General features: G+C 46.4%; 2 protein-coding genes across 6 annotated transcripts in view; both read right to left on the bottom strand.

Moving 5' to 3' along the window:
- The window catches only part of RASEF (RAS and EF-hand domain containing), a 39,915-nt gene extending 30,321 nt beyond the window's left edge, over positions 1–9,594 (bottom strand). For all 3 annotated transcript variants that reach the window (XM_028748786.2, XM_028748788.2, XM_028748785.2), the window contains exon 1: positions 8,957–9,594. In XM_028748786.2, the coding sequence (XP_028604619.2) occupies positions 8,957–9,579 (623 nt within the window). In that variant the 5' untranslated portion in view covers positions 9,580–9,594. The remainder of the gene's footprint in view (positions 1–8,956) is intronic.
- Positions 9,595–16,357: 6,763 nt separating this feature from the next.
- LOC114606489 (uncharacterized) overlaps positions 16,358–20,875 on the bottom strand; it is a 43,496-nt gene continuing 38,978 nt past the window's right edge. For all 3 annotated transcript variants that reach the window (XM_077936008.1, XM_028748820.2, XM_077936007.1), the window contains 2 exons: positions 19,607–19,717; positions 16,358–16,755 (listed from right to left, as the gene is read on the bottom strand). In XM_077936008.1, coding sequence (XP_077792134.1) covers positions 16,635–16,755; positions 19,607–19,717 — 232 coding nt within the window. In that variant the 3' untranslated portion in view covers positions 16,358–16,634. The remainder of the gene's footprint in view (positions 16,756–19,606; positions 19,718–20,875) is intronic.

Below are 20,875 nucleotides of genomic sequence, written 5' to 3' on the forward strand. Positions count from 1 at the left end.
CAAAATATTGTGTTCAAAGTTCCCATTAACTTTGTCCTTTGCTTCTGCATCAGAGACGAGTCAGAAACAAAATCCAAATACCTGAATCCCTTTAAGGAATTTCTGATCCACATAAACTCAAATACATTTCCAGGTAATGAAATGATAATGAGAAATCTACATTCAGCAGTCAAACCTGAAGCTTGAGTCACCCAAGCTTGAAAAAGTGCATTAAGATTTGGAGTTCCACTTGTGGCTGGAGGACAAAGTCATTTTAAAAGCTGTCCCAAGCAAAGTCCCCAGCCATCGTGGTGGAGTGAGGAGTGGCACTGAGATGGTGAATGACAGAGCTGTGTGCCACGTGACCACTTCTGAGCCCCCTAAGCTAGTCTGTTGCCCTCAAGAGCAGGAGAAAACCAAGTTTCGTTGCCAGAGTTAAAACAAGATCCAGCTACCAGCTCAGTCAGCTTCTGGACACGGAATGGGAGCTTGTCATCTTGTTCTTCACCTCAGGCTACAAGCGTCTTGAACTAGTCCTACTGCACTTTAATACAGAAAAAGGACTCAAAACTATGACTAAGCATCCATGCATCTGCCCCCATTAGTACTACTCTGTGCACAGCCCACACCCAAGGAAGTAGGAGGTGAGCATGATGTTTGGCTGGAGATAACAATCCTTTCCCCTCACGTGGGATAGTGAACCTGAGTCCAGATTAGACTGCTTTGCACTACCAACTACAGTGGTACCCCGCAAGACGAATGCCTCGCAAGACGGAAAACCCGCAAGACGAAAGGGTTTTCTGTTTTGGAGGCGCTTCGCAAGACGAATTTCCCTATGGGCTTGCATCGCAAGACGAAAGCCCATAGGGAAATGCTGGCGGTCGGGAGCAAAGACTTTCGCCCACAGCCGGCCTTCAGAAGAGGACCTCTTCTGAAGGCCGGCGGGGGGCAAAAGTCTTTGCTCCCCCCCCCCCCCCGCCTGCCCCGGGCGATCTTAAAATGCTGGCGGGCGGGAGCGAAGCGTTCGCTGCCGACCCCCAGCATTTTAAAATCTCCAAGGGACAGCAGAGAAGTCTCAGTCCCGAGGAGATTTTAAAATGCTGGGGGTCGGGAGGGAAGCGCTGCCGACCCCCAGCATTTTAAAATCTCCCCGTGTCCCGGGAAGGTTTTAAAATGCTGGGGGTCGGGAGCGAAGCGCTGCCGACCCCCAGCATTTTTAAATCTCCCCGGGACACGGGGAGATTTTAAAATGCTGGGGTCGGCAGCGCTTCGCTCCCGACCCCCAGCATTTTAAAACGCTGTTCCGAAGGGGGGGGCGGGATCACCTGCCCCAGCCGCCCCACTTCGGAACGCTGTTCCAAAGCGGGGAGGGGGGGCGGGGACACCTGCCCCAGCCGCCCCACTTCGGAACGCTGTTCCAAAGCGGGGAGGGGGGGCGGGAAGACCTGCCCCAGCCGCCCCACTTCGGAACGCTGTTCCGAAGCGGGGAGGGGGGGCGGGAAGACCTGCCCCAGCCGCCCCACTTCGGAACGCTGTTCCGAAGCGGGGCGGGGGGCGGGAACACCTTCTGAAGGCGGGCAGGGGGCGAAAGTCTTTGTCCCCCCTGCCTGCCTTCCCAGGGGCTTTTAAATCGCCCCGGACAGCGGAGAAGTCCTCCGCTGTCCCAGGGTTTTTTAAAATGCTGGGGGTGGGAAGAAAAGCCCTTGTCCCCCCCCCCCCCAGCCTTCAGAAGAGGTCCGGGGACAGACTGTCCCTGGACCTGGTCTGAAGTCGGTTTCCCTAGGAACGCATTAATTGATTTTCAATGCATTCCTATGGGAAACCGTGCATCGCAAGACGAAAAAACCGCAAGACGAAGAGACTTGCGGAACGAATTAATTTCGTCTTGCGAGGCACCACTGTACCTAACTTTGTCATGTGTCTCAATTCACCTCAGCTATCCCATTTTGACCATCGTTCTGTCTGAAGTGATGCATGAGAATTGCCATTCAGTAGAATCAAACAGGTGGCGCTGTGGTGCAATCCGCAGAGCCTAGGGCTTGCCAATCAGAAGGTCAGTGGTTTGAATCCCCACGACGGGGTGAGCTCCTGTTGCTCAGTCCCTGCTCCTGCCAACCTAGCAGTTCAAAAGCATGTCAAAGTGCAAGTAGATAAATAGGTACCGCTCCGGCGGGAAGGTAAATGGCATTTCCGTGCGCTGCTCTGGTTCACCAGAAGTGGCTTAGTCATGCTGGCCACATGACCCGGAAGCTGTACGCTGGCTCCTTCGGCCAATAAAGCAAGATGAGCGCCGCAACCCCAGAGTCGGTCACGACTGGACCTAATGGTCAGGAGTCCCTTTACCTTTACCTTTAGAATCAAACCAGGCATCTGCACGCTCACACTATGAAAAGCTATGGCAATTCACTCTATCACCCTATTAAGCAGCTGGACTGCATTCAAAGTGCTATGGCAAACATTGTATCCATGGCATTGCGATAAGGACTAGCTGCTGAAAGGGAGGCAGATGCTTACACAAACTCTCTTTGCACATGCCTCATTCCACCACCAACTCAGCAGTCTGCTATACCTGAGCAGCCTTTGTTTGGCAACCACCATCTTACAAAAAGAAGAATAACTTTGCCTTTCAGAAAACAGGACAAACCAAGGACTCCCTTCCAAGTTTAAAAAGCACCTATTCTGCAAACCTTTCTGGTTATGTTGTTTTAAAGATAACACACCCACACAATCCATATATTTTTTTTAAAAAAAATACATATATATTTAAGTGAAGACTTTAGGGATTTCCAATCTTTTTAAAAAATAATGTTATAACAATTTTGTAAGATACTGAATAGATAAAGTTCCTGATCATCTGCATTATTCTACATAAGCCCAATATCTCAAATGGGCAACTGCAATCTATATTCAGTTAATATTTTCAATACAGGAGTTTCTGATTCAATAAAACAGAAATATAAATTACGCAGCTCTTGCAAGTTCATATTAGAATCATTACAGGCTACAAGGAGGCCATGGCAACACTTCATTGCTTATCTAACTAGAAGCAGTGCCTAGAACCCTCTAGCCTTTTTATTCAGAAATATAAAGGAAAAGACAAGCTACAGTGTTCTAGCTGATTGGTCAGTAAGAATGAAATCTGAACCAATCTTCCAGTGTCCTAACCAATGGTCGCAAAGCTACTTGAAATGACAGACAAGTGTAAGCAGATTATTTTAAATATTTATATGGCAGATGCATACTAAGCCTAATTAGATTCTTGTTGTATCATGTGGATTCATTCCCAGTGTACTCTTGAGTCCCCTTCACTGCATTTCTAGCACTGAGCATTGCTTGTTGTACATTCACCACTAAAGGTTAGTGTTCTTTAGATGGAAGCATAACTTTCTTTGCATCCCTTTCAACAGCCTCCTGGTAGATAATTTGCACTCTCACACTTCATGCCAAAGGAGCATCTTGAACTAGGGGAAACGGTGTTCTAATGTGATTCTGTATGAAAGAGCCAGGGCCTTATTAAGCCCACTCAGAACACAGAACACCATGGAAATCGATACATGGATCAAGTTACAGGACTCAAGTGTCAAAGTGAACAATAGCAATGCAATGATCCCCTTTTCGTATGTTCCAGAAAATCAATGATAATTTTTACCTTTCCTTGAAAATCTGACATCTCAGTTCCTTTTCATAATCAACTGCAGCCTCATATAACCAAGCTGCTTAAGTGTAATTAATGCATGAAGGGGTTAAAACCATAGAGTCAGCTGTCCTGCCAGGTTTAGCTAGGTCACACCCTCTCACCTTGGTCTCTTCCACCATGTGAATCCAACTAGTAAGGCCGTCTAAGCCGGGTTTTCCAAGCTTAGATAACATGGCTTTAGCAAGCCATCTTTGTGGTTTCTATACAAATAATTTAGAAACTCTTACCATTTTTTAAGCTAAGTTTTACTGCCTGTTTTTTCTTGCTGCTGTCTGGAAAAGCACATAAATCCGACCTCTGATGCCTGGAGATGCCAGGGATTGAACTCAGGACCCTCTGCATGCAGATAGTATGCTCTGTCACTGAGCTATGGCTCTTAAATAAAGGAGGCATCTGACTAACAACTACCCAAAGCAGGATGTTGGACCACATCAGGACTGGCTAACCCTAGAGCCAGTGTGGTGTAGTGGTTAAGAGCGGTAGTCTCGTAATCTGGGGAACCGGGTTCACTTCCTCGCTCCTCCACATGCAGCTGTTGGGTGACCTTGGGCCAGTCACACTTCTCTGAATTCTCTCAGCCCCACTCACCTCACAGAGTGTTTGTTGTGGGGGAGGAAGGGAAAGGAAAATGTTAGCTGCTTTGAGACTCCTGAAGGGGAGTGAAAGGCGGGATATCAAGTCCAAACTCTTCTTCTTCTTCTTCTTTGGCCCTCTTGATCCTGCTGAACTCCCCAACCAGCGGCCATGATGGGAACTGGAATCCAATCTGACAGGTTACCTGCCCATGGCCTAGATGGAGCCTTAATAGAAACCTAAACATCTCTTCCTATGTGACTAATTGAAATTCTTTAATTGAATGTGTTTTAGTTATCTATTAAGAACACTTCTAAGTCTCTCCTTTAGCCTAAGATTCCAGGGTACAGTACAATGATCAATACATAAATAATTCCAATATTATTAAAAGAGCAGGTAAAACCACAGTCCATAAAACCACTTAGAGCCACTCACTGACTCCTTAACTGAAGCCCCATACTAGCTATAGTATCCTACAGAAGCCCAGGCAAACAGCTTTACCTGCTGCCCAAAAGGGGGAAAGCTTTTGGGAGATACGGAAGGAAGTGCAGTATAAATTATTATATACAGTTGGAAGGAAAGCCCATCTTTGCTGTCCTCTGTCATACAAAGCTCAATAATACAGCAGAAGCAAAATGGCCTTTGAAATCTGACAGAAGAGACCTTACGCCAGTCACAGCAAATAATCTACTCAGAACAGCAAGCCCAACTGTTAACATCGTAAGCAAAATGATGGTAACTACTTATTGCGGATGAAAGAAGCCTGCGATGCAGAAATGCACAGATTGGCATTTCTTTAGCATGACCACTCCCTCCTCTGGCATCCCAGGGTGTCACCGTTACTATTTGGTCACTGCACCTTTCACGTCACAGCATGGTTGGGTGAAATGGCTATCATAGATCAGCTATCACAAACAGAGCCTTCTTACTGCGCAAACACAGGGCCCATCCATAAAGGCAAACACAGAATGCGATATGCTTGTCACAAGATAATTTATCACCTCACAGGATTACGAATGCTAAGCCTAAATCCTCGTTCTTGACAATATCTGTTGCAGGCCCAGATAGTCCACTTCCTATGCGTGTTTGTTACTCAGAAGGAGAGCCCACCAAGTTCAATGGGCCTGAGGATGCAATCCTGTACATAGTTACCTGGAAGTAAGCTCTGCTGAACTCTGCAGGACTCACTTGAGTTGACATGCACAGGATTACATTAATAGTCCCAGGTACATAGGATACACATGGGATGCGGGTGGCGCTGTGGGTAAAACCTCAGTGCCTAGGACTTGCCGATTGATCGGCGGTTCGAATCCCCGTGGCAGGGTGAGCTCCCGTCTTTCGGTCCCAGCTCCTGCCCACCTAGCAGTTCGAAAGCACGTCCAAGTGCAAGTAGATAAATAGGGACCGCTTTATAGCGGGAAGGTAAACAGTGTTTCCGTGTGCTGCGCTGGTGCAGGCTCGCCAGAGCAGCTTCGTCACACTGGCCACGTGACCCGGAAGTGTCTTCGGACAGCACCTCTTAAGTGAGATGGGCGCACAACCCTAGAGTCGGACACGACTGGCCCGTACGGGCAGGGGTACCTTTACCTTTACATAGGATACACAGGATTCCACAGGAGCATAAAAAGCTGCCTCATAGTGAGTCAGACCACTGGTCCATTTATCTCAATACTGTTTACACAGAGTGGCAGCGTCTCTCCCAGCCTTACCTGCCCCTGCCGGGGATTGAACTTGCAACCTTCTACATGAAAAGCAGGTGCTCTACCACGGAGCTATGCCCTTTCCCCAAACTGAATTGCAATTCAAGCTGAATGGAAACCTGTGTTGTTGTCATACATACGGGGAGAGAACACAAACCTAAGAAGACCCTGCTGGATCACCAATGGCCCATGTAGATTGCATCCTGTTCTCACAGTAGCCAGCCAAAAGTCTGCGGGAAACCGGATGTAGGACCCAAGAACAAAAGAACACTTCCCTCCTGTGGCTTCTAGAAACTGGTATTCAGAAGCCTGACTGCCTCCAATTTAAACCATCCATGAGATAGGGAGGAACCTTTGGGTGCTTTGATCACTTCACATACGGAAGTTATTTCTGGCCGGTAACCTGTACATGCATGCATTAAAACAGTTACAAAATTCTGATTTCACTGCTCTGCAGAGTGAATGAATTTGCCTTTATACCAGTGTTAGAAACTTGAGATATGAAAACTAGGAGCTAAATGACACCTTAAACCGAGGTTATGGGCGCAACAATGGAATATCTAGGCACACTTTTTTTATAGCAAGAATACAAAGCTGAAAATGAATGAACTACAGCTAAAATATTGTGTTCATTTTTCACATGGTCCAGTCCTTCCCCTGCCCACCCCCCTAATATTCTTAAGAGGGTCTCTTCTCCAGACTTCAGAGAGTAGCTGGAAGTGGAGAGGCAGAAAAAAGTCCTCCTTTCCTTCCACTCTGCAGTTTTGATCTGAAATCTTAGGCAAACTAAGGCCTGGGGGCCGGATGCGGCCCAATCACCTTCTCAATCTAGCCCGCAGATGGTCCAGGAATGAGAGTGTTTTTACATGAGTAGAATGTGCCCTTTTATTTAAAATGCATCCCTGGGTGATTTGTGGGGCCTGCCTGGTGTTTTCTACATGAGTCGAATGTGTGCTTTTATTTAAAATGCATCGCCGGGTGATTTGTGGGGCATAGGAATTCGTTCATTCCCCCCCCCAAAAAAATATAGTCCTCCCCCCCCCCACAAGGTCTGAGGGACAGTGCAGTACTGCGCACAGAGTTCATAAACTTCTCACGCTAATGAAACTCTCTGTCACAAAATGTACCTAGAACAATAGGAGTTTCAAACACTTCTTTATACCAAATTCGACCTTTCTTTCTGACTGCTTTTCAGCCTCTGCTTTGAAGTCGTAGGAAGTGCCATATCCAGTCTCAAAAAAAGACACGGAGTGTGGCATGAGAAGAGCCTGTTCCAAAACTGCTCCTACCCCAGTGCAGAGGGCTGCCATTTGGACAGGCCTGCTATAGCAGATGGATCATCTACAGATGGGGAAGGGGCAGTATTTTCACAAGAGCCAAAGCAGCCCAAGGGTGAACTTCCTGCCCTGCCTTAAATAGCCACACAACTACCCTTGCTATTCCAGCTGTAAATAGAGCCCCAACACTAAACAGGAACAGATGCAATAAAAGATAACGATTTATTTGGTCATTTGTTTGTGTTCAATATTTTCCTTGTAAGCTGGGCAGCAACTGCCCACTCCAAAAATAGGGAGGGAGTGGCAAGGTACACTTTCTTCTTCTTCGCAATGTGTTCTGCAAACTTTTACAGAACTGGGATGCCTTCAGATAACTATTGCTGCTTGCTTTGGGGTTTCTAAAGCAGTAAGAGAAAAGACCTGAAACCCACAAACAGAGTAGCACCGTCTGCCTGCAGTAATGGACAAAAAGGAGTCCAGAAGCGACGTGGCACCTTGCAGACCTGTAGCACAGGATATTTCAAAGATATGGATTGCATCATAAAATATTCTCTTAAGGGCCTCTAGCACTATTGGTTCCCCCCTCTCCCATCCCAAAGTCCTATTGCAGCCTGACTGGATTGCCACTGCCTAATGTTTTATCTCAAACAATGGGGGGGGGGCAGAGAAAAGGCTGTGTGTGTGTGTTTTCTTTTCTTTTAAAAACACACACACATAAAAATGTTTATGTGGACAGAAAATGCATCTGGAGTGTGCCATTGCCACCAGTTAATTTCTGAAATTGCAAGAGGATGCCTAGAAACTAAATGCTTTGACTTACAAGCTTTGTCTCTTTATCCCTTTATCTTAGAGACAGTGTTGTTCAGTGGCTAGTGCCAAATGAGGAATCCCAGGTTGAAAGGTCCACTAGAATAACTAACTTGGGTCAGTCACACTCTTTCTCCCCACTGAGTTGCTGTAAGGATAAAATGGGGGGGAGACCCTGACTGCTACCTTGAGCTCTTCAGAGGAAGTGAGGTGGGGGAGGACACACAAATAAAGAACTAAGAAATACCAAACTTTTCTGTGTATAAGACTAGGTTTTTTTAACTAAAAATAATGTTTAAAGGGGGGGCAGTCTCCCCCCATTTTCTTAATTTTGAGTCCCCCAAAATAGGAGGTGTCTTATACACGGGGGCGTCTTATACACAGGGGCGTGTTATACATGGAAAAATATGGTACCTCACAAGCTGATCAATGACAAAAGGTAAACTGCCTTGAGGGATGCTGCCTTGTTCCAAGCAGGATGTCCCTGTGCACACTTTAGGATGGGGGAATCTACAGCCCTCCAGATGTTGTTGGGCTACAGCCCTCTGTATCCCTGAGCACTAGCCCTGCTGACGGGGGGCTGAGAGGCGTCGGGAGTCCAACAGCTTCTGGAGGACCACAGGCTCCCCATCACTCCATCATTCTTGAAAGGTGGGCAAGTTTTCCAGGCGGAAAGGTGCATAGGAATTCCTACCGTTGTCTACTTTGTAGAGAGTCGCTGCCAGAGAGGGAAAGGCCGGCAACGCTACTCGGCCCATGCTCAGAAGCCCTTTTACCATTCATAACACCCTGCACACCCCAGATGTTCTGGCATTTCGGGCGCCGAGGCGGGTTGCACCTGCCTGTCTGCCTGCCCGAATTCCTCCCCGCGGTTTTCTCCTCGCACGCCCCCCAGTCCGGCAGGGGACGACGGCGGGGGTTACCTGGGGATGAAGCCGGCCTCGTCGCCGAGCCGCTGCTCGAAGTCCCGCCAAGCCTGGCTGGGCTCCATCGCCGCCGCCACCGCCTGGCTCAAGACGTCGCGGGCATCTGCCAGCCCCGGCTCGTCCGCCCCGTCCTCGGACGGCTCCTCCGCGCTGTCCCGCCGCCGCTGCCGCTGCCTCTGCCTCCAGCGCTGCGTGGCGCCCCGGAAGCCGCGGAAGCCGCGGGCGAACTCGGCGAAGGTGATGGCGCCGTCGCGGTCGGTGTCGAGGCGCTGGAAGACGGCCTCGGCCTCGGCCGGCCGGACCCGCAGCTCGGCGCACAGCGCGCCGAAGTCGTCGCGCTCGATCCGGCCCGAGCCGTTCACGTCGCAGGCCACGAAGAGCGAGCGCAGCCAGGACACGTCGTCCAGGGGCCCCTGCTCTCCCCCGGGGGAGCCCATCGGGCACCCGGAGGCTGGATCCGGCTCGGAAGGGCGATCGCAAGCGGGACCAGCAGCACCCGCCACCCAGCCCAGCCACCCTGCCCGCGCCCAGGCGCCGCGGGGGCCGCTTCCCTTCGGCGCCGCCCCTTCGGCGCTCCACCCCCTCGGCCAAGAAAGTTTCTTCCGAGAGCCCAGCGCCATTTCGCCGCGCCCGCCCCGTCCCGCCCGGCGCCCACCTGGAGCGCCGCGTTTGGCCGTGGAGAGGCGGCCGCGCCGTCGACGCCTCCCAAGAGCAGCGCGGGGCCAGGAGGAGGGAGCGGCGCGCCCGAGGCTATTCCGTCGGAGCGCACGCCTCCGACTCTCTCTTTTTCCTTTCCTCTCGATTTTAGGACTGGCCAAGGGTGCAGAGCACACGGCGGGGACTAGACGCCAAGGCGTGGGTTTCAGGGTTTGCTGAAACCGCTTAATCCGGATTAAGCAGCCTGCGGCCCCCAGCCAATGGCCATAGATGTAGTCCGTAGGGAATATAAGAAGTAGCCCGCCTAAGAGCACAACCACGGTTGGTCTCTTAAAGCACCGGCTACCTCGTTCGTCTTGGCCAAACTTTTGCAGCAGGGGGCCGGTCCACTGTCCCTAAGACCTTGTGGGGGGCCGGACTATATTTTGGAGGGAAAAATGAACGAATTCCTATGCCCCACAAATGCATTTTAAATAAAAGCACACATTCTACTCATGTAAAAACACCAGGCAGGCCCCACAAATCACCCAGAGATGCATTTTAAATAAAAACACACATTCTACTCATGTAAAAACACGCTGATTCCTGGACCGTTCGTGGGCCAGATTTAGGTGATTGGGCCGGATCTAGCCCCCGGGGCCTTAGTTTGCCTACCCATGTTCTTAGCTGAAAGTACCAGGAGTTAAACATGGGACCTTGAGCTTTATCACTGAGCAATGGTCTTCTAACACTCCAGCTTAATTTATAAGGATTCTATCCGAAAATTTTCTTGCCCAGGGAGGTTTTTCTGCCTATATAGAGATGGTTGCTTTGAGAATCTCTTTATCTTGGACAAAAATCACTTCCCTGTTCCCTGCTTCCTATAAAGCCACCCGTGGAAAACCCCTTCAATGGCGCAAAGACACAATGGGCGTTATTTCTCTTGCATCCCTGAGGCTGCCGTTCTGCGCTCACTTACCCAGGAGTAAGTCCAACTGCATATGAGACTCGCTTCCAAATAAACTCCCATAGGGATGTGCTGTAAGTTATTTCAGTTGCTCATCTAAGGCAGCAGACATGTTTTTGTTTGCAGCAATCCTAAGCAAGTTGAACTTACTTCTGAGTAAAGACATTTAGGATTATATTGCAAGTGTGGCTTGCTCATACCCAAATACATAGGACTGCAGCCTACTCAGGCTTCTTCTACTTAAAATCACTTACTCGGAACTAAGTCCCATTAAACATACTGGGAGTGTGTTAAAATTACATGGAATTTTCACCATGAGGCATCTTTTCCATGGAGACATTCTTTTTCCTCCCTTATCTCACTTGCATTTCAGCATTTTGTATTTGTTAAGAGACAGTTTCCTTATAGATATGTATGTGGAGAGTCTATCTAAATAGGTTTATGTGAAATAGAATTACCTTCTTATAAAAAAAAAAGGACCTGTGGTCGTGCTGCTGCTACTGGACTACAACTCCCATAATTCCTGACTGGGTTCTGCTGCTGGGAGTTTCTGCGTACACCATACATTTAAAGCACATGACTTCCCCAAAGAATCCAGGACACTGTAGTTTACCCCCTCCAGAGCTACAATTCCCAGCACCCTTAACAAACTACAGTTCCCAGGAGTCTTTGGGGGAAGTCATGTGTTTTAAAATGGATGTGTGCATCCTGGGGACCAAAAACACATGGAAGGCTACAAGCAAAGAGGAGCTGCCTTTTAATTCTGTGGCTGACCATTGGTCTAACTAGCCACAGTTTGTAAGTTCTCATATATACCGTATTTTTCGCTCTATAACACGCACCAGATCATAACACGCACGTAGTTTTTAGAGGAGGAAAACAAGAAAAAAAATATTCTAAACGAAATAGTGGATATATGATTTTTGTGGTTCATGCTGTGGCCACAGACATGTGATCTGACAGTGAGTTTGAAGTAGTCCAATGCAAAAATCCTGAGGATCCATGTGGATCCATGCTTTGTAACCACGGAGGAGGGAAGGAAGGGGAACCATGGATCCTCTGCTCACGACTACAGCAGATCCCCCCCGCCACCCGCAGGCATTCGCTCCATAACACGCACAGACATTTCCCCTTACTTTCTAGGAGGAAAAAAGTGAGTGTTATGGTGCAAAAAATACGGTATTTCCCTGTGCTCTTTCCTGTAGTCTTAAAATCTTTTAATTGCATTGGTCAAAAACTTGGTCAAAGGACCTAGTAGACCTTTCCATGTGTTGTGCCACTAAACTCTGATCTTGTATGGATTATTGCTGAATATAAGGGAAAAACTGAAAGGAGCACAATCTCTTTTCCTTATTATAAGGGGTCCTTTCGAAGACTAACAAGTCTAGACTTTACAAGTGTGTGGCTTCTAAACATTAAACACACTGACCTTTCTGCTTGCAGAACAGTGTTCTCAAAATAGATTACCTGAGAACCAGAGAAAGGAAGTGGCATAGAGTTGCAACACTGGTTTTGCGAGGTTGGGATTCGCTAAGAAAGGGCTCACTTGCTGAACAGGTTTCTTTGCTCTAACTACAGTTAACAGATATCACTTAGATTGTATTGCCTACATATATTACAAGGACAAAAACAGACTAGCTGTCTGTCGAAACAGAAAGTGTGCCAATGTATTTTCTGGAATATGAGTCCTTAATCAAAATAGATTCATAATTGACTATTATCTTCACATAATGCTGCTGCTCCCTGTGATTTTGGTTTCTATTCACCTATAGAACAATTGTGATTTTTTTGCTTCAAGGAACAGGCAAAATAAAGGTCTTAAACCCGCAGACTTACATCAACACTAGATGGGCTGGTGAGGGCAGCTGTGCATGCCCTCTAAGAGTGAGTCTTGGATTCAAAAATGGAACTTGAGAGAGACATGGGGAGGTGTGTTCAATAGCTAGTTGAACAGTCCCCCAACCACCCAGACCAACATACTGCATGTGCAAAATGTGAGGTGGTGTGGTGACATACAGGGCAGTCTTAAGCATATCTGGCGCCCTTGTGCAAAGCTCCCTCCGGTGCCCGCCCCCCATTTTCCAGAATTTTTTAGGGAGGACGGCACTGCTGGCGGGGCTGGAAGAGTGGGCAGCAGCTGGAGGGCGGCTCCTCTGGCAGGGAAGAGGCGGAGGCTGGACGCGGCACCTTCCGGCTCAGCTGGCCGCTTTGTGCCACGGTGGCCAAGGCAGAGAGGCTCTGGGCATGGCGCTGCTTCAGCGCGGCATGGTGGAGGTGGGCAAGGGTGGCGACCTGATGCCCGGAGGTGCAGCCAGCCTCTACCTCTTCCCTGGCACCCTCCAGAACTTGGCGCCCTGGTGCCCCGCGCCAGTAGCCTCTATGGGTAAGACGCCCCTGGTGACACATCTTTTGGCACACTGCGACCAAGTTTCAGGAATGGGCTGAAAGAGGGTTACGAACAAGGGATGAATACATTCTGTCCCAACCATTCAGGCCCTTTCCCTTGGCTCTCTTCTTAAGATCAAATATGACGTCATTGAGCACTGTCACAGGGATGTAACCTATAAAATGGATGGCACTGGTTGTATTTATTCAGGCTGCCAATTTCCACCTATGAAGGCTTGGCACCACCCAGCCTATTCAAGCAACTGGCAGAAAAACCACCCAACAAAAGATGATTTATTTTTATGAGCAGTAAGAGTGGGCGTTGGGAGACGCAGCTCTCAGCACAAAAAGAGAAAACAAAGCTTTATGTCTTATACATTTGTGGGGAGGGGGGAGGACAAGAGATAGCAGTTTGAATGCAACCCCAATTTAAATTAAATGTTAAAAATGTGTCAGATTTGGTCTCTAGTCTACATAGTGCCCTCTTTGAATTCAATGACTGAGTAATTCTGCTAGGTAGATGTTATAAGATTTTTTATGTCTTATAAATATATAATGAATGTTCATAAATGTACCAAGCAAACACATATATAAACCACATGTCTGAAACCCACAGGAAAAGTCCTAAATCCATTTTGACTCTATCGGTCACCTCAAATATTTCTCTACAAGGTCGAAGGAAATGCAGAAACCTCCCCATTGTCTCTGTCCTCACAAATCCTGCCTTAAGGTGTGAATAGGGTGAGCCTGTGACCTGGCTCAGAAATTACCGTAAGTATTGTCATTACAAAAGGATAGCCAGGCTTCCCAGGTAATCCAGTCAAGTGACCATTAACAGGTAATCTGTCAGACAGGGTAAAAACAATGCACTCAGATTTCTGTTGTAGACTGCCTTTTCTGTGATGTAGATATGGTGTATCTGGGGGGTGGTCTTGGGCTACACCCCTTCTGTGATGTATGTATGATGTTTCGGGGGGTGGTCTTGGACTCCAGGGTGGGCAATTTAAAATGTCTAAATAAGGGCAGGCACACCTTTGTTCTGGGTCCTCCTCTCTCCTGCGTGTGGGGGAGCACCCTGCTGCAACAGTTAATAAAGATCTGACTTACTAGCTGCTTTGCTTCTCAATATTCTCTGGTTGGTCTCTGTTATTTTCTCCTACCGATAGAGAACCTACAAAAGGACTCTATATGGGCTCTTGGGTACCCCATAAGGGGAAAAGAGCAGCTTAATTACTTATAACATTGATATCAAAGCAACCATTCATTGAGGTAAGACGTTTTTCTATCCTATTTCACTGTAAAATAAAATTCTAGTTTCAAAACTCAACTAGCTTTAGAACCTAAAAGTAGTGCTTTTTTCTGGGGGGACGCATACCCCTAAACAAGGGACGCGGGTGGCGCTGTGGGTAAAAGCCTCAGCGCCTAGGGCTTGCCGATCGAAAGGTCGGCGGTTCGAATCCCCGCAGGCGGGGTGCGCTCCCGCTGCTCGGTCCCAGCGCCTGCCAACCTAGCAGTTCGAAAGCACCCCTGGGTGCAAGTAGATAAATAGGGACCGCTTACTGGCGGGAAGGTAAACGGCGTTTCCGTGTGCTGCACTGGCTCGCCAGATGCAGCTTTGTCACGCTGGCCACGTGACCCGGAAGTGTCTCTGGACAGCGCTGGCCCCCGGCCTCTTGAGTGAGATGGGCGCACAACCCCACAGTCTGTCAAGACTGGCCCGTACGGGCAGGGGTACCTTTACCTTTATACCCCTAAACATTTTGTGAATCTTTGTACTTTTGTCCATTTACTGTATTTATTTTTCCCAATTTGAACTATAAAATGGTGATTTCCTTGAGTCAAAATGAGAGTACCCCTAAACATTTTTTAAAGAAAAGAAGCACTGCCTAAAAGTATAATGGAGCTTTCAGAAATCTCTCAAGAGTATTTCATGTAGGCAATCATGGCACCAATTTTGTGATGGCAAATAAGACATGTAACCATTAGCGCACTTCCTGTGGACTCATTGCCATTTTTACTCCATATTTACTATATTTAGGCACCCCAGTGCTCAACATTAGAACAGGATGATTCTAGCACCAGTTTTGTGAGGCTGGAAATTATGATCAGTAAGCCCAATCCAGAAAAAGTCAATAAATAAATAAATAAATAACTCTTAACATATAAAGTTCTTATTTTATCCTCTCTTGCATCACTCATTGAAATCATCAGGATTTAAATGTGGTCCACTACTTGTGATTCACAATTCAAAAATATGTGTGTTTGGCTATATTCACCATGTTTTCCTGCACACATTTTAAGCACATACAAAATAGTAGGTCCACTTCAGCTCCCTAGCTGAGTTTTACCTATGTAACTGGATTGTCCTGTTTATGTATTTATTTATTTATGTATGTACCGTATTTTTCGCCCTATAGGAAGCACTTTTTCCCCTCCAAAAATGAAGGGGAAATGTGTGCACGTCCTATGGGGCGAATTCAGGCTTTCACTGAAGCCTGGAGAGTGAGGGGGGTCAGTGCGCACCGACCCCTCTCGCTCTCCAGGCTTCAGGAAGCTATCCGCGGGAGACGCAGCTCTCCCACGGCTAGCGGAGAGCTTGCCGGCACCCAGAAGCTTGGGGCGCGCTGAGCTCAGCACGCCCCAGGCTTCGGGCTTTGCGCAGCGCTCTGCCAGCCGTGGGAGAGCCGCGCGAAGTCGCGCAGCTCTCCCACGGCTAGCGGATAGCAGCCTGTTCTGGGGGCTGGGGTCGGGGGAAGCTCGGGCTTCCCCCGCTCCAGCCCTGCACCTGGGGGGGAAATAATTTTTTTTTCTTTATTTCCCCCCCAAAAAACTAGGTGCGTCCTATGGGCCGGTGCGTCCTATGGGGCAAAAATTACGGTATTTAAAATAGTTCTATCACACTTTTATTTGCACAGAAAGAAATGCAGCTAGCATAAAAATCATTATTTATTTACCGGTATTTATTGAAAAATTAACCAGGGTAAGCCGGAGGATGTGTGTGTAAATATTAAAATTAATATAATTATATAATATAATTATATTATATTATTATATTATATTATATTATATTATATTATTATATTATTATTATATTATATTATATTATATTATATTATATTATATTATATTATATTATTCTATTATTATATAATATTATATATTATATTATATTATATTATATTATATTATATTATATTATATTATATTATATTATATTATATTATAAATCTGAGTGCATCAACAGAGAAAGCCTTTTCCTTTGTTGTAGTCAAATGTCGGTTTGGAAGAAAGTAGGACCTCTAGTATGTGGCAGGCTCATATGTGTCTAGATAGCTTTTCCATTCCTCATACTTCTTCTACACATACTTTTAAATAAATAATAAAATATGAATTAAGTCAAACACTTTAACCACAATTTATGCTTATTGTTTATTGTACTTTTTCAAATTATGTTAAACGCTATCACTTGCAAAAGCCTTGTGCAAAGTAGACACGTTTCTCCTCTCTTATTTCACAGATATTGAAGGTACAGTAGCAGCAGAGATAGTATCTGGATTAAAGCTAAGTAGAGGTAGATTCTATACCTTGCCCAAGTATAAATTTGTACGTCTTCTTAATAAAACTCTGAGCAGGAAAAACTAATATAATATCTCTTTGCTGAATCAAAATTGTTTTTTGTGAAGTTCCTCATTCAGATGACAATTTAGTAGCTGTCAGGTCATGCAGCACTTCAACGTTTTTATTGATTCTTTTAATGGAGTCCAGATCAGGCACAAAGTGGCAACCATATAAATGAAGTATCTTCAATCTGGGGGGAAAAAACAACATTTGTAGATAGTTCATTAATTTATTTTACTAGTCATCTGGCAGCCACAGAATAAGTTCCTGAAAATATGTTGCTTCCTTTAAAAAAATGCCAGAGGGCCTTTCCTGTAAGATGCTCTGCAGATAGTAGGATGAACGTGCGTTACGTGCGCCACTGAAGCCTCTACCAAGTAGCTGTTGACTTTCTGGGAGTTTATAGAGTTTTATCATCTGTTATTGGGGTTATTTTAGTTGGGGTGGTGACAGAATGAGTAGACCACAGGCTTTTCATGCCAAAGGTCCAGGTTCAATCCTCAGCATCTCTAGGTATAGCTGAAAAAGAACCATGAAAAACTGCGGCCGGTCAGTGTACATGTCCTTTCTCCAACCTGATGCCCTCTAGATGCTTTGTACTACAACTCCCATCATCCCTGATCCACAGCTGTCAACTTACAGATTTGAAAATAAGGGACCAGCAGCCTCGAAAATAAGGGATTTTGCTTAGTTTATACAGAAATCCGGCACTGATGGAGCCATGCTGCTTTTGCTGCGACTGACTGTGTTTAGCAGGGGGTTGGACTAGATGATCCTAAAGGTCTACAACTCCAACCAAAGAAGAGTGGCAGACAAAACTGATGAACGACGTCGAGATGGCAAAGCTTACAGGCAGAATTAGAAACCAGGAAGAGGACCTCTTTAATAAAGAATGGGGAAAGTTTATAATTTAGTTGAAAAGCTATTGTAAAGAGTTACACATATTGGTAGGATTGACAGAAAACTTGTAGTAAAAATTTGAACTATGGATGGACAAATGGTTTATAAAAATAGAGTTATGAAAGGGATGCAGAGGGGGAAATCACTACACTAAGATGTTGCACTGGTTGGAGGGTATGCTAAGCAGCACGTCGGGGCTGCCGTCGTCCTGGCGTGAGGAGTTCCATAGGCCCCTCCCCGCCCAAGGGGGGGGGCGAGGGAGAGAGACTCTCGCCCGCAAGCCCGGCATGAGGCAGTTGCGGTGCCACGGCGGCCGCTGAAGCACCGCCCTTCTGCGTCCCTCCCCATCCCCTCCTCTTCCTCCTCCCTCAGGCCGCCTCCTCAGCCGCCGCTGCCGCCTCCGGCTTCCCCTGGCAGTGCAGCGGAAGTCTCGCAAGAGAGGGGCTGCCTGCCCACCCGCCACCACCTGTCTCCTCATGACACGCCCCTGAGGGGGAAAAGGGAGGACCCCGAGCCACTGCTTCCCTCCCGAGACGGGCGAGCATGAAACTTGGGAAATTTAAGGGACATCATCAATAAGGGACAGCAGTGGAACATGGTGCTGGGATAAGGGAGTTTCCCGCCAAATAAGGGACGGTTGACAGCTATGCCCTGATCACTGGCTACCCTGGCTGGAGCTGATGGAGGTTGTACCCAAAACATCTAGAGAGCACGATCTGATTTGATATAAGGCAACGTTCTATGTTCTTAACAGCTAGGCATATTCTCCTGATGGACTAGGATTCTGCCTTCACTGGGTAATAACTGACAAGAGCTGGGAGAGACAGCAGAGACACAGTTTGAAGCCAGTTTGGCAGTTATGAATTTGGAAAGAGAAAACTAAAGGGAAGCAGAGGGGAGGAGGCAAGCTCTCTTTCTTCCCTAAGAACATAAATGTTTAAAAGGTGCTTCCTACTTCACAGAGTGAGCCCACTATCTCTGGAGAAACAAATGTGCTAACTCCTTGCAAATCCAGTGACGGGAGCCTGAACTATTCCTGCTTGAAGACTGCCAGCACTTTTTGGAATTCTCAAGCTATCACCTTGAGAGATGTCAAACTCTATCCACAAGAAAACTAAAATTTGATTGTCATTCTTGATTCTTGTTGCCAGGTCTCCTCCCGTACTAACAGCTCTTCTTCCGCTGGTAATAAAAACTTACTTGAAGCACTGCAAAAAGTAAGAGGTATTTCTACGACTGAATAATATCAAAACCACCTACATTGTCCTTATCCCAGCCAGCCAGCAAATAACCAAACAGCAGCATCAAGTGAAAAATAAAAAGGCAGGATAGCATTACGGTATCTCTAAAGAATTTGTTAAACGAGGAAATGTTTAATGGAGGTTTCACCATTCATTTACCTCAAAGGAGACTAAGGTTACTCACACTACAAAATAAAACAAACAATAAAGGTCTGGAATGCAAATTGCTCTGGAATGCAATATGACACCACACTCACTGCCTTTAATCTTAACTACAGGGCATTAAAATCTGCGCACACACATGAATTCTTCCTAATGCAGGTTTGAATAAACTGAACATTGTTTTGGATCCTTGCCTCTCCCTCAGCAACTTCACATTCCTTTGAATGCATGAAATGGGCCCCTACATATGGCCATACACAGCCTGGGAAGTCCAATTGTATGGAGTTCCTGCTTACATGAACATCAAGGGGCACAAAGCCCTAGGGGTGGATTACATCTCCACCACCTGTTCATACTGTCATTGAAAATGACAGCTAAAGATGGATCAAAAGATCATCAAATCTAGCATTCTGTTTCTGAAAGCAATTTCTGGCGACCAATGGGGCATGAATCTGATAGCACTACTGCTGCCCCACATCAACTGGTATTCATTCTGCCTCTGCACATGGAGGCTCCATTTAGCCATTATGGCAAACAAATGGAACCTATAATAAAACAGTGCAATGGTTTTCTGCTCCATTCAAGCCATGCCCTCCTCCAGGATACTCCATCCTACCCTCCAAATACTGAAACCTTTCCTCGTAATTTAGTTCCAGCAGGGTCCTATTGTTGATCCCTTTACTATTAAGTCAATGAAATCATCAATACCTGGATTTTATTAGAGGAAGTCACACTCACCTTTTGCAATTTTTGCATAATTTCACAACTGCATCCAGGGAGATATTCTTGCAGAAACTCAGCTTCACACATTCCAAAGTCCTGAAGCAGAAACTAGCCAACAGGCAAACCCTGAAGCCCATAAACAAGACACAAGCTACAAGTTAAGTTCTGCTTTTGAAATAAGATTTGAAAAGCAATTTTGCTCTAGGAAGTCACTTCTCGGATTAAGCACACAGCACATTCTAAACCATCAAAGGTCACCAATTCCTGATGGACACAGCACTGGGTGAAAAGCTATTTCATGCTTTCAAGACCAGCTACTTATTTGCAAGATGATTCAGACATTTTTGGGGTATATGTATTCTACAGGATGTAATGCATTTGCACTCCTTAAATTAGCAATGAAAGGCTTTGCTGTAGGAGAAGCCACATTTCACGTTTTCTTAACTTTGTTCCATAAAGTATTTATTTTGTCGTTCATTTCTGAAGGTTACATACAAGAGGTTAGCTTCTACACCAGGGTTACCAACCTTTACGGACCAGTTGGTACATTTTGAATTCTGGGAGAGTGTTGTGGGTGCCAGTCACAAAATAGTTGGCATGGGGGCATGGTATAACACAGAATTAGAGAGCATAGTCATTGCTGCTTCTACTACCTCAAGAACCTCATGCTTATCATGGGAAGTCAGTTATATCCTGCTGGTGCTGATTGTAGACATAGAGCTGTTAAAGTCACAAGTGCTCTGCTTTCCCTAATGCCAATCCTAAACCAAAAGCTCAGCTGCCCTCTTGTGCCCAGTTTCCAGGGACTATTCCCCATTAAACCTAAGGAGATTTATTTCTGAAGTAGACAATGCATACTATTGTACCGTAACTTACAGTGACTTCTTGAGGCGTGCAGGGACATCATTTCATGTAAAGTAGGAGATATCCCTGAGTCTTGTTGCAAAGTTTTCACATTTTGCACTTGCCATTTGGGGAAAGTCCTCTTTTAACACCCACCCATACTTACTGACTGTGTACTAGTATTTGCAAAAAAACCCAAAAACTTCCAAGGAGTACCTGATCTCAGTCAAAACCACCACAGGAAAAGTACATCATGGTTGCCAGGAAAAAGGGAAGGGAAATCATGGAGATTCCAAGCTCTGCTAAAAAAATAAGATGGAAGCAGGGGAAGCATACTAATGGGGAGCAGAAAATAGAAGCTCTTATGACCCCAGGGATTTCTACTGTTTGGTATCCAAACAACTCACTTAGCTCTGACTCCACTCATTTGCTTAAAAACAC

This window comes from Podarcis muralis, chromosome 11, assembly GCF_964188315.1.
Source record: "Podarcis muralis chromosome 11, rPodMur119.hap1.1, whole genome shotgun sequence".
Lineage (NCBI taxonomy): Eukaryota > Metazoa > Chordata > Lepidosauria > Squamata > Lacertidae > Podarcis > Podarcis muralis.